Source organism: Candoia aspera, chromosome 1, assembly GCF_035149785.1.
Source record: "Candoia aspera isolate rCanAsp1 chromosome 1, rCanAsp1.hap2, whole genome shotgun sequence".
Taxonomy (NCBI): domain Eukaryota; kingdom Metazoa; phylum Chordata; class Lepidosauria; order Squamata; family Boidae; genus Candoia; species Candoia aspera.
The window spans coordinates 264494014-264508940 of record NC_086153.1 but is presented as its reverse complement, the minus strand read 5'-3'; the positions used below and the strand labels follow the sequence as shown (position 1 = coordinate 264508940).

Genomic DNA, 14927 nt, shown 5'->3' with positions numbered 1-14927 from the left:
ACATCACATCTGCCTGTTAATGTCTAGCTAAGAGTATGTCTGTTTTTTTTTAAAAGAAAAAGTTCTAAAAGAAATGCTACATGCAGTTTTTACAACCATCTTCAGAACTCTTATTTCTTTGCTTCTGAATCCAAGTAACAGAAAACAATAAACCAGAATGCTATGCATGATGAAGAAACGGGCCCAATAACTGAAGTTTATCTGGTCCTGTATTAATAAGTCTAGATAGATTTATTTCTCCCTAGATTCCTGTCTCCTTTTGAAGTATCAGTGAGTAGCATAACTTCCAGGCAGACTGGCAAGTGAAATCTGTTATGGCCTAGTAACATTCTCCCATGTATTGTATGTCAATCTGAGATAAGGCTGTATTTCATGAATACCAGGACCCTGCTCCAATCTTTTCAGGGATTAACTTTCAAATGCTGCCCATAGTTTCCAAACTTTTCACTGTAACCAAACAGCTGAGAATCAGAGAGCACCAAAATGTATCCAAAATGTCTGACTTGTACCCATTAGTGCCAATTGGAAAAACCATGTGGAACATATTAAAAGATTTCTGAAGACTGAAAATTATAGGCACAACATAACTGATTTCAGTCTATAATGCTCAAATGTAAGGCATGCTTTCCCTGCAGAAATATGAACAATGTTTAATAGCCTTCCATAACAATATCGATTTGATTATGAGGTTGAGTACAGCCATTTGCTAGACATCCTCCACCACCACCTTGTCATCAATGGTACATGTGTACAGATAAATTTTGGCATCTGATAACTTACTATGATGTACATATCACATGGCAAGCGATTTCCTTTTTTCACAAATGGTATTGATAAATAGCTGTTTATAGTATGCTTTTCAATTAGAAAGGTGGCTCTCTCTCTGCTCTAAATCACCTCTACTCAATGCTATTATTAGGACTTCACTGTGTTGTTTATATATAATAGGACCTGGGGATATTTAGCCATGTGACTCAGACCTGTTGGTTTTTCCACAAATTCATCTTAGCAACTTCAGACGATGATTCACAAAGCTTACTGGGAACCCAGAGCCCTCCCCAAAGCCGTCATTTTTTATACTTGCCTTCACAAAACTTAACTTTCTCTTCTACGTACAGCAAGCCTTTTGCAAGAAGCTGGTTCTGCCAAAAAGGGGGAAAAAAATAATGTTGGATTTTTTTCACAAACTCAAAGATACAAATGATGCTTTCAATTTTTACAAATGCTACTTCCAATGGATTTACTCAACCTACCGAACAAGCAATATTTTTTAAAATCCCTGTTAGTTTTTGATCAACTAGCTATGTCAATTCACACATGGCCAATGAAAGTTTCACATGCTCTAGCTGTAATGTCTGAATTCCTAATCAGACTCATTTCTTTTCTACCAAAAAGATATTCGGGTTGGATTGTATTGCTATTATTATGCCTTAATCACTGTATTGCATTCTAATATTATATTATCATCTTACTCTCAGCTCTGGGAACTCTCAAAGAGCATACATTTCTGGGTTGCCATATAAATGTGGAAAATAGATATAAAGAGAGGCATTCCTGCATTTGATAAGTTAAAAACAGTCTCTGCTCTGCAGATGTTCAATCACATTGCATATCTCAACTGAATACCATGCTGGTCCAATGCCATAAATACATTAACTGGTGGAAGAAACCAACTGAACTAAATTCTTAGGGAATTAGTGCAGAGGCTATTCTATCTGGGACTGCAATATGTAGAATTTAAAAGGACAATATAATATTATAAATACTCTACTGGTTTTCCAGTGTGTTGGGAATTAGAACACAAGTAGGACTTGTAACAACACATTGCACTAAGGGATGCCCCTATTTGCTATTCTGGCCATATCAACTTTATGACATTCCATTTTATTCTTCTACCATTTCTCAGGTGACAACCCCAGTCCAGTTGCATTATCTGCCCACTGAATATAATCTGCCTGTACTTTGGAATCCCCGCTTTAAGGAGGGAGTTCCCTAAAGATGTGTTGTACAGCTACAACCTTTGGGGCTGTCCCTAGACACAATTCCCTCTTGTGCTATATACGAACTGACACTCAATTCTGAACTTCAAAAATAGAAGGAATGAGTCAATACTGACTTTATTTTATGTCATCAGTGTATGCCACTTTGAAAAATTTTACTTTTTAAAAAAAAGAGGAACACCTGTGATCTTTTTTAAAAAAGGAAAACAAATGAAAAAGTTGTTTAAATAACAACCTTTAGTTTTCTTTATATTTAATGCAACAGTTATACATTTTAATGGGATATATGGGCTTCCATATGATGACATGTTTCATCCACATAAGATTTTTGATCATTAAACCTATTTCAGTATTGAATCTTTGTTGATGAATATGCTGAAAATCCACTTTCTCAAAGATGCATTGAAGGAAAAAGAAGCCATACCATCAGTTTTTGCTCACTTCAAAGACTTTATTCCGATGAACTTTCACTGAAGTTTTGTGGATTTTTTCAGTTACTTTATTGTATGCTTATGGAGAGATCTACCAGCATTTCCTGTTCATTTTTCACTAGTGAAATTGAATAGATCTAAAACCCATTAAAAAGGTTTTTGGATCACAGACCAACTCACAGAACATCTTTAACAGTAATACTGTTATTCTGCAGAATATGGTTTTAAAACACTCACATAAGCCTTCCAGGAAACTGGCAACCTAAAGTTTGATGATGGGGAGAAGGAATGAGCGGTGGAGATGAGCAAATGCAGTCTAAGTATTGTACTACAATACTTATAATCATAGAATTGGGGGACTGCTCAGGTCATCAAGTCCAACTCTCTCCTCAATGCAAAAAATCCAAGTTAAACCATCAGCTTCTGCCCACCAGAAACATTTAATGAGAATGTCACCTCGCTAGGTAATTGGTCCTAATGTCAAATTACTCTTACTATTAAGAATTTTTTTTTCTAACGTTCAACTGGAATCTGCCTTCCTGAGCTCTAGGATGATGTATAGTAGATAGTGGTATTATTTTGTACAATAATCTCCAAGATGTCCTCTGGATTCTCAGAATTCCCAGCCAAAATGGTCGTAAGAATTCTAGGAATTAAAATCCTATACATCTGGATGGCACCAGTTTGGGCAAGTTGCTTAAGGCTGGAGGTTATGCATGTAGGCAGAATTTCTCAAAGAGAATATGCCCAAGGTTATGAGCACTCCTTCCACTGTGAAAAAGAGGCAGATGAATCATATGAGGGATTCATGGTTTCAAGAGATGGATGTACTCCGCTGCCTACAGCTCACCTGTATGCACATGGAAGAATTCACAACTATCCAGAATAGTTGTGAATTCCTTGTCTGATGGAAGAATAATTGTCTGATGGAGGATCTCCGTGTAAGCAACCACACAGAGGAACAGTGAACAAAACAGAAAATTTGTCAGCAGTGTTAATATTATATTCAATTACCCAAGCAAACACTTTCCTGCAATCTTAGCACAAACCAAAAGGAAAGGATTGAAGCCCCCCCAAAATTGCACAAATAGTCTAAATACATAGCAAGCATGGGGAAGAAGCTATTCTTATTTTAAGAAAAGCATCAATGTGCTTACAGTGCTTTCTTCTCAAGAAGCTATATTTATTCTGAAAGCCTAGGAAGACTATGCCAAACCAATTAAAGGACAGATTTTGAAATTGAAAAAAAATTACTCAAGAGAGACTTTGTTTAAAATAATTCATGGTTTGTTTTTATGTGGTATGTAGAAGACTGTGTCTCTTTCTCTGTGTTACGTAAAAGTTTAGCAATTAGTTAAGATGCAATAAATATATGTTTGGGTAACAGTAAATGATCTGTCATCCTCTCAAGCTTCTCAAAATGCCAGACTAAACAAGTACTTAGGTTATTCTCACAATCCATGCCATGGATATATTGTGATCCAGTATATTCTCCCTCCCCCCAATGACTCATGAACTTGGGGTAAAGATATTGGAAAACAAAATATCTTGAATTAAAAATCTATTCTGAGGAGGACTAAGACAAGAAAAAGTTCAAGAAGGTATATAGGATGGAATACAAGGTCTCATCTGCCAGAACTCAACCATAAAACAATAGTCATGATTTTGCTTGTTTGCTTTGGCTATATCTGATTTATGAATCCAGCAACTGTGGTTTAAGTACAGTTTATAGCTTAGAAGATGTGTGGTTACCTGATTTATTGAATAAACCTTAACTGGCTAAGTTCTGAAGCTATAATACAGTAAGTTTGTTTGGTGGTTAGTGTGAAATGTAAAACACTTGATTAAAAAATCCTAGTTTTAATAGAATACATGAAACTTGAAACTTTCTGGAGTGGGTAAGGACTAAGCAGCCAGACTCTTTCTAGATTGTGGAATATCAAGGTAGCAGGGAACTCTTATACATTATCCCAGTTATATCAGGAACAGTAATTGGTAACTTACAACACTTTACATTCCTTCTGGACATCGTTTTCCAGATATCATTGGCTTAGCTGAAAACTTCTGTGCCCATCAGAGATGTGTGCAATTCTGAACAATCAAAAAAAAAAACTTGTTTTCCTACTGCCACCATTTATCCAAAGAAAATCTAGGACAATGAGTGCGCATCCTCAACTTCTATCATCTGATGAGCCACTCTGAAAATGAGATGAAGAATTCTAGGAACCTTTACATCTACATACAAAGATAGTTGTAACATGCCCAAAAAACTGGATGATTGCACTAGAAATGTAGGTTGAACAGCACCAATCCTGCAAACTTCCACAGCCAACAAGACTCTTCTGGGATTTTCAAAATATGGCACATTCTAACCAGCTAAACTAGAACAAAACACAGAAGGCAAGAAATGTGCTTCCTTCATATGGACAAGTGTCTGTTGGAATAGTTTCCTCAAGATTAGATTGCTAGCAGTTATTATGCATCCCACTGGGCTTTCTATTTGTATTTTTTGAGTCAGACTGCTTATACGAAACGTGAAGCTTTCTCTTTTTTATTTACAAAAACAAGTACAGGTAGTCCTTGACTTATGATCACAATAGGGACCATAAAATTTGACGTTAAATAGTGCAGTTGTTAAGCGAGGCATCACATGACCGCACCTGATTTTACGACAATTTTTGCACCAGCCGTTAAACAAATCATGCAGTTGTTAAGTGAATCACATCATTCCCCATTCCCCATTTTGCTAGTTGGAAGCTGGCTGGGAAGGTCGCAAATGGTGACCATGTGACCCCAGGACACTGCAACCATCGTAAATACATGCTGGTTAGTTTCATTATCCAAGGTAGCTCAGCCCCACACAAGAGCTCTTTGCAGAGGGGCTGCCTTTACCATTTTTTTTTTTCTTTTTCTGCACCCAAAGCCGGCCCAGCCCAGCAGCCAGGCTGGACACACCTCATCAGCAGTGGGAGCAAGAAGATGGCAAGGTCAGCTGGGATGGCAGAGCACAGGATGGCAGGGGGCCAAAAAGGCATAGATGGGGGGGAGATAGGGAGGTGGGGGGGGGAATTGCAGCACCCCTGCAGTAATAAGTGCGGGCAGGCTGCCAAGCACCCGAATTTTGATCACATGACCACAGGGTGCTTCAATGGCTATAACTTTGGCCACCAGTCCTCATTTTTTTCAGCATGTTTGTAACTTCGAACGGTTGCTGAACGAATGGCTGTTAGGACTACCTGTAAAGCTATAACAGACCAAGTGAACTGGTATCTCGCAATTTAGCCTTTTTGTAACTCAATCTGAAATATTTTTATTATAGAGCAGAAAACTCCATCTAAAGTAGTAGAAAAAGAAAGTGCTTGTTGTCTCTCAGATTAAGCTCACATTTCTGAGATGAGATTCCAGCTCTCAAATCTTGTTATTAAGTGCTCTCTCCTTTACAGTTGACAGTAGAGGATATAGATATATGGAGATACATTGATATAAATACAGATATAGATATAAATAGAAGGTGGATCTTAAAGAGTCCTTAATAAGAAGGAGGTTTCAGTCCGTCCAACTCATGACAAAAGAAGACAATTGAGAAATTGTCTTTGAATGTGTTTTTTTACAAATTTATCAATTCCCCAAGTACGCAGTTTAGTTCAGACATAATAGCAAATTGCAGTTGGTCATTATGAACCAAAATCTAATCATGAACCATGGATTTTAAGCAAACTATGATTGGCCGCAACACCAAACTTACATTCTTCTCCCCTCATCTACAAAAGCTTCAGGCTACCATGGTTTGTTATTACATCATTTCACATTGCCTGACATTCCACAATTTCAGCCAATTTTACTGCTTTCTGAGGCCAAGTACTACCTTTTTACTAGGCCTATTATGTCTGTGTAAGATCTGGGTTGTGTACTCTCTGTTCCCAGAGAATGTAGGAGAAAATAATATTAGGGTTGAACTATGATCTTCTGAATGGGCTGAAACTTCAGTCTAGCTCTACTAGACCAATTCCACAATTTTTATGCTGAAATTTTTTTTTTTCTAACCACTGGCAATTTTCACATAGAATAATAACCAGGATTTTGTAGAATCCTTACTGCAAATGAGCTGTTGATATACCTGGCTCATTAGCTATTGTATGCTTCGTTCCTCCCAATTAGTACAAGAGGCCAAACAAATCCCATCCATTCTGCACATTGCCTGTATCAGAAATGTTGGCTTTATCTCACAGCTTACAAGCCAGAGTTGTTAGCCAGGGTTCCTTTCTCACTTACAAATTCTGGTTTGTATGGAGACAAACAGCCAAACATCTCTAGTCCAGCTGATGCGCCAATAAATCATTCCTGATTTATTTAACAATTTAAGCTAGCAGGAAGAATGAACAGGTTGCAATGCACTAGCATGCCATTCATGGTAAGCCAGGATTTTCAATAAACCTGGTTTATTGTTCAATGTCTATGCTACCATTGTTTTAGGTGACTTTTTTTTTTAAATGTAGAAGCAAGCATAGCCTAAATTACAGGTTTAATAAACAAAAGCAACAAATCATTGAAGGAAAGATCATTCTTATTTTCTTTTATCCCTTGGATGCCATTACCTGCATACTAGAATCAAGTAGCTAACAGGTACTCTTAACTCACACCCTTGTCAATTAAAATTGGCTCTCACTAGTCAATCTACCAAACTCACTGATCCATCTGCTATGATGAAGTTCATCTGGCCTGAATAGGGCTGGTTTAAATTTGTGCTACAAAATGGCACACTGTAAGATATTGCCTGGAATTACATTCTCCAATTATTTTTATAGTCCTTGCCCAGCATGCAGTAGGCTTGGTGAGTTTATGAATTTTTATAGCTTTTCTGTTTCTGACCAAGAAAGAATAAGTTACAGTGAAGTCCAGTTGCTGTACATACAGTATATATACATATGCATACACACACATACACTTGTGCAACATTTTACATGTTATTACTGCTACAAGAAATGCATTATAACAGTATACCCTGAAGTTAGCATAAAGAATAAATTAAGAGTGTGCCTGCCTTTTTAGAAATCCTTGTGGCTATTTCTGAGAACTCTAACTGGTCCCTGATGTAGAGGTGGGTGGATAAAGAAACACCCTATTCATGATTTGGTTTCAGATCTTCCATTTTCACTAACAAGGCAGTTTTCTACAATGATATAACCATGAATTCATGCACGCATCCTTTTGGACTCTTGTAGATAACAAGACCCAAACTTTTTCTGTGGTTAAATATAAGATTTTTAAGGGCTGTTTATCAGTTAAAGGATACATAACAATTTCACTCTGACTCATGCATTTCCTCACCTCCAATGTTTGAATTATTGTTGCTCTGCAGATTATTCATATTTCAAGAAGCAGTGCTATGTTCCCTGAAAGGCTTAATAAATGAGATTTCTGTTCACTGTTTCAAAGCCACAACCACAACATATTTTAGTGCATGTTGGAACTATGTGGGTTGACAGCTTATCTAACATGCATTCCACATTTAAGTGCCAAAAATGTGTATTTGCACTGCACTTCTCATGTCATTGCTTAGGTAGTCTTTTTTTTTTTTTCCAAAAAGGTGGGGAAGGCTAAGCATCATAGCATGAATTCCTAGGGAGGAAAATTCATCAAAGGAAGCTGTTCTCAAGAATGGTCTCGTCTCACTGACGACTGAAGCCATCTTAAATCAACTATGCAGAGATGCATTAGCACTATGGAACAAGAAGCAACTTCATGTACAGGTAGTCCTCGCTTAACAACCATAATTGAGACTGGAATTTTGGTTGCTAAGCAAAGCGGTCATTAAGTGAATCCAACCCAATGTTACGACCTTTTTGCAGTGGTCATTAAGCAAAACACCATGGTCATTAAGCAAACTACGTGGTCATTAAGCAAACCACACAATTCCCCACTGATTTTGCTTGCCAGAAGCCGGCCGGGAAGGTCGAAAATGGTGATCACATGACCACGGGATGGTGTGATGTTCATAAATGCAAACCGGTTGCCAAGTGCCCAAATCATGATCATGTGACCACAGGGACACTGTGATGGTCATAGGTGTGAGCACCGGTTATTAAGTCCTTTTTTTCAGCACCATCATAAGTCTGAACCGCACTAAATGAATGGTCATTAACTGAGGACTACCTGTATTTCTGATTAGGAATTATTAAACTATCAGCTGAGTATTTATTGAATGGTGGCAATAGTTTCAAAGACTGCTTTTGAAAACTTCCTCGTAATGTCTTATAATCAAATCTCCTTACTGGGTCTAGATTTATAATGATCAAGGATGCTCCAGAGAATGCCAGGGGAATCTGGTAATCTGGGATTAACTACCCAGGCATTATCTGAGAAGATCTTAGGTATATTATGTATCTTAAATGTTCACCAGGAAGTGAAGTACACTTCCACTTCCATAAGCTATGCAGTGAGAATGATGAGGGGAATGGGGAGAAGAGAAACATTAGCTGTGAGCATTGCAACTTAAGCAACACATGCACAGACACACCCATTTAGTGGGGGCAGAGAGGGCTTTGAGGCCAGAAGCAGAGGATCTGAAATTCCCTAGCTGTGACACTTTTTCTGAAGCCCACTGTCCGATTATTCAAGAATTTTTAAATTAAAAAAAATCATCCTCAGAGCACTATCCACTTAAATGAGGTGTTTTTATGTCATACAATCCTAGCATTTTAAAAAAGAAACCCTGACTTTTTCAATTTGTAGTTCTTAGCAAATGGGAATCAGGTGGTCCAGCTTTGCTTTAACCTTTATTATCATGTTATCTTGTTCAAAACAGTTTTCAGCTTTCTACTCAAAATCCAAGGTCTTGCAGCTACTTAAAAAAGAACAAGAAAAAGGAAAGTCAGCGTAAAGACTGAACCAAAAGACAGTCCAATTTCATTTTGTTTCAACTATCCACTTAAGGACTAAGTGTTACCTGAAAATAGTCTGTGATGAAGGATCCAAGCTCACTCTTCAACAACTGCCTGGAAAGAAATGGATCACTTATCATGAAAACACTTCCAGACAACATTAATCAAAAGAATAGATTTTTACTGAACTGTATAATGTATAGGTGTACTAATAAGGTGCTTTGAAGCAAAGGTTCTTTATTTCTTTCATGCTTCCCCATAACACATCTGGTAGTAAACAAAGAGTCCTATGTTGGTGGACCACCACCTGTCAGCCAGTACAGCATTAAGTTAAACCAAAGCCAGCTTCATTTGTTTTTAATTTGACTTTTTCCACTTTCATTTAGAATCACCTTTTGACAATGCATTCCTTGTTACACGTAGCAGTCTGGATTAGAAATACTGATTTGTATGAGACAAACTTTACAGCAAGAATTTGACCAAAAGGCCTTAGTCTCCATACTTAACTCCTTAAGTTAAGCAAGCAAGAGCAAGTTCAACTTCTAAAGAAGCCAAGATCACTTTTCCAACTTGGCCATCTCTACCTTCCAATATATTATTCTTGAGTGGGCTGGAAAGCAAAGCAGAAACATGCTTTCTACTCTTTCCAGTCAGGTTAACTCATAAGACTTTTATTTATTTATTTATTTATTTATTTATTTATTTATTTATTTATTTATTTCTCAAATTTGTACTACCGCCCATCTCCCCCCGAAGGAGGGACTCTGAGCGGTTGATGCCCCCTCCCACACATATTTAACGGCCAATGACACTAGCAGAGAAATATTTTCAGCAATATTCCAGTACAGAAAACCAGTGTCATTTTTTGATCAATGACAAACATTATACAATGCCCATTTCAGTAACTTACCACCAAGTAAATCACTATAAGATTACAGTTTAAATATGCATATTTCCAAACAGAATTGAGATATAACTGATTTTGAGTTTTGAATACCAGAAAATAAAACTGAGGATGTAGCATACTTGTGGACCAAAACCTTGGAACTTTCAAATAAGCCACTTCTATGACTTCAAAGTAATAATAATTTAAAAAATCATGATTTTGCAGTATATCACTGCTATGATACCAGCTCCCCATTACAGCTTGTCATGAAGCTGAAATTCTATTCTGACATCACTTTTCTCCTTGTTGCACCCAGTAATTTATAGTACCAACATTAATCCAATACAGGAGATTTATAAGAATTCTAAATTCCTGTCTTCAATTTCCATCCATTAGTGCTTCTCAAATTATGGGCAGCCATTCTTCAGCAACGTTATTTCTTTCCTCCTTTTCTGAAATTATCCCATTCACTGGATTAACAAATTTGCTGTCTAAGCTCATGTTCTCACATGTAAACTAAAAGCACATTTTTTTCCCTTAATCCTCTCTGATCAAAACCTTCCAGGCATTCTCCCAATATATTTGCTATTCATTTTCTCACTCCACCAATTAACCAATCCACTGGACAAACTTAATCAGACATCCTTCCAAAGTAAGCTTGTTAAACAAAGGATTTTGTGATCTGGAGCCCAATTTATTCAATGCATCAGGTAAACTTTAATCCACATAACAACATTCATTTGTCTTCAAAATGAACTACAAACATTTTGCTATGACATACCAAGACATTTATCCTTCCGGAAATCATGCCAAAATAGGTGGAACTGGTGGCTTTTTTGACAACTGACTAATCCTACAGAAACTTCTGCCTCTTTTGGCAGATTTGCTTATATACAGTACATGCAAGCCAGTTTCACAGCTGGAGAAACACATATTGCCACTGCAAGGAAAAAAATGAATGCATTGCTGTTCCCTGCACAGATTAAAAGACAACTTTCCTTTCCAAGCCTCTTATTTAAAGCCTGCATTAAAGTAGTAAGATTTTCACCCACAAGGGTGAAGGGGGGCGGAAACTGATTCCAGAAGAAACTTATGAAGCCATTTGTCAGAGCATGAAGAACTACGTCTTACTGAGATGATATAAAAAACAACAAACTTTATGAAGAATTTGTTTTAAAATCCAGATCTTATGGCCAAAATTGCAGGCTTTAAACAGATCTGGCTTCAAATCAGACAAATAAAAATGATCTGTGCTACTGGAGAAAATGTCAGAGCTGTTCTTAATTAACTCACTGAGTACATCTCAAACAGAAGCATGAGAGATACTGGTAACCTTTTGTCAAAATATCTTGGTATTGACAATGTTGGAACAAGTTCATGGAGTTGAAGGAGGAAAGGCCACGAAGGGAGAAAAAAGAAAAGGAGGTCATTCTATGTGTTTATCAAAGTTGAAGCCATAATCAAATCAATGTTAGTTCCCATTTCCTGGAGCAAACTCTTTATTGCCATGCTTTTTTTTGGAGGGGGAGGCGCCTTCAAGTCAGTGTTGACTCCTGGCAACTGCCTGGACAAGTACCTGCACTTTTCTGCACAAAATGTTTGGAAGTGGCTTGCCATCGCTTCTTTCTAGGGCTGAGAGAGAGTGACTGGCCCAAAGTCATCCAGCTGGCTTTGTGCCCAAGGCAGACTAGAACTCACGGTCTCCAGGTTTCTAGCCTGGCGTCTTAACCACTACACCAAACACGTTCCACCAAGAGATTAATCTTTTTTGTACTAATATATCTGACCAGACTTTGTTCAAATAAACTCATTCTGTGATTCAGTGTCTGTGTTCACAGTTATCCAAACTTCTACAAGTCACAAAGATATTCACAATTGAACATTGAATATCTGCAATATTCTACACTCACAGCATATACTGTAGCTCTCTCACACACGCATTCTTTTTCTCTTCTTCTCTCTCATACACACTAATTCAGTACCAAAACATTAACTCATAAAATAGCCCTTTAGATAGACATGAGTGATATTCCAACTCTCACTGTCATCTGGATTTTATACTCTTATTTATGCTCAATATTATATTTGTATTTATATCTATTTAAGGTATTTTAATGCTTTTATCTTTGTTGTAAACTGTCCAGAGTCTCCCTTTGGGGGGAGATGGGCAGTGGCAAAATTTAATAAATAAATAATTAATTGATTGATTAAATAATAAAGCTCTGTTCAGATTCCAAAGAGCAGACCTATTGTATCCCACTTCCAAAAAAACCAACCATCAAAGCAGATGCCTCAGTAACACACCTCACATTTTTTTTAAAAAAGCAAGGACATAGAGACAGAAGTCTATCTTGAAGAGGAAACCCAGTTCAAGGCTAGTTCTCTTCTATGATGCCAGTTGTTTAGAGTATCAACTTCCAAAGCAGCAACATTCACACAGCACCTCACAACTCAGTGACAATCAAACAGATCCTTTCTCACCCTCAATTAAATCTTTGCCCGGGAAGGTGCAAATTTACTCATTTCTGACCACATGTAGATATATTAGTGCAGAGACCAGAGACAGGGAAAGAAAATCCCTCAAATATTTCTGAAAAATTCAAGAGAAAATAAATTGGGAAATCTCAGTCCTGCTTACATGCACATGGTTCCACCAGATTGTATCATTGCTCTGCCCACTAAAAATGCAAAGCACATCTACCTACCACCATTAACAACCCTGCCCAACCCAGCTAAACCATTCTTATGGGTGGCAGTTTCGCAGTCCTGAAGATCCTTTATTATGATGACAGAAGGAAGGTGAAAAGATGCCCTTTTTGACAGCCATTTCTTAACCATGATTTTGGCAAGTAAAGACTTTGTCGGAGGAGGAGCAGGGCCAAATTCTGATGTCACTTGTCCATTACTACTACTACCACAAATCACCTGGCAGCAAGAAGGAGAAGGGTCTAAATCCACTCTCCTGCTTCCCATGTAAAATAATTGATATATGCCCATTTTTTTTCTCTTGTGGATTTCTGCACTGCTCTGGCATCACGGCATCATAAAAAGAGTCCCAGGGTCAGTCTCCTTGACTGTGCCAATAAAAGAAGCAGATTATGAATCCAAGGCACAAGCTACTGTCACAGTACAAAGCTCCCTGGGAAAGCTGTTGAATCCAGTTCAGTTAAAGCAACGTACCTGACATTTTCATTGAGGATGTAGAGTTCATTGTTTTGCAAGCCTCCCCCTTTGAACACATTGATCACTGCTGTTTGAACACTGCCAAACAGAAGGAGATGGTTAGGGCAGTCATAAATAATGAACGTCACAGCCTGATTTACACAAAGCAATGAAACTGCAGTCAAGAACCATGTAAATATATTGGTGAGTAGAGAAGGAGATTAATTGCCCTTAAATGACTTCTGCTTCCCCGCCGCCCCCATGGAATCATCAGCCTCCTTTGCCCGTGGCTGTCAAGAGATAACAGTGGAGAGCAATGTAGTTATACAGATATCAAGAGACTAATACGGGCAGGCACTAGCCGAAGTTAAGAGCTCCACTGTATTCTTCTGCCCTTATTCAGAGCACTGCCATGACTGTTGCATCATCTTCTCTGGAAGGAAAAATCACCCTGAATATTTTGGCCATTGTATATTCAGACTTCTCCAGGCATACACAAAGGCCAGAAATTAAACACAGTTTGATTCACTGCATACCACAAAAGAACACAGAAAGAAAGAAAGAAAGAAAGAAAGAAAGAAAGAAAGAAAGAAAGAAAGAAAGAAAGAAAGAAAGGAAGGAAGGAAGGAAGGAAGGAAGGAAGGAAGGAAGGAAGGAAGGAAGGAAGGAAGGAAGGGTGTTGTGTATGTTTCACAAGCTACAAAATTCTATCTCTGTGGTACTGCATGATCAAATCATCATTGGAACAGTCTGTGAATTATCCCAGGGTTTTTCCCCCCCCATGGAAGATGAAAAAATATTTTCTAAGATAACAGAATTCAGGAAAATAAGGATGTTTTTACCATTTCCTTTCACTAATCCAGTTATTTACACATATATTTGCCCAAACCTACCCACTTTCAAGCCAATCAGAGTTGTCAGCTAGGACATGGGTCTGAGAGGGAGTGGAGACCGGAATCAATCACTGCTGCCTGCAACAATTTGTAAATGCTCTCTGTGCCATTAACCGCAGCCATTTAACAGGGCTGTGCTTCTAGTTGCTGATCTAGTGACAATTCACACACAGCACGGAATCATCGTTTGATACTATGAGAAACACTCTTGAGAGAGCTCACTTGGTTTTTTCTCTAAGCCATCGTACTAACAACCACTGCATCTGAATCAGAAAACTATGTTTGGAACTTCCCTATTATGCAGAATTTTAAATCATGATTTGGCACTTCAGGTTAACCAAGCAATAAAAATACAATCAACTGTAGCTATCAAAACTTCTTCAATAAATACTTCAAGGCACTTTTCCATAACCACATTGTAAAATCACCTAGACACACCTACATGGAAATCTCTCTAGTGTGAAAAATCCCTGCCGAGATATTGTCAAGTTCTTACAGAATGGTATCTCACAAAAACAGGCGTATGACTCAAGTTTATTCACCCAATCTCTACCCTTGATGCATTCAGGAAAAGTTTGAACCAGATCTAATCCAAAATCTTTTCCTTTGCACACCAAGGAGAAGAAAGGGAGGAAAAAAATTCCACCCCCACAAGATACATACAATTAATGACA

General features: G+C 37.8%; 1 protein-coding gene across 1 annotated transcript in view; it reads right to left on the bottom strand.

The window, feature by feature from the left end:
* Positions 1–14927, bottom strand: part of PRR5L (proline rich 5 like) — a 47962-nt gene that overhangs the window by 20108 nt on the left and 12927 nt on the right. Inside the window, exons 3-5 of the mRNA XM_063289626.1 lie at positions 13379–13459; positions 9378–9426; positions 1085–1142 (exon numbers count right to left, since the gene is read on the bottom strand). Of these exons, the coding sequence (XP_063145696.1) occupies positions 1085–1142; positions 9378–9426; positions 13379–13459 (188 nt within the window). The remainder of the gene's footprint in view (positions 1–1084; positions 1143–9377; positions 9427–13378; positions 13460–14927) is intronic.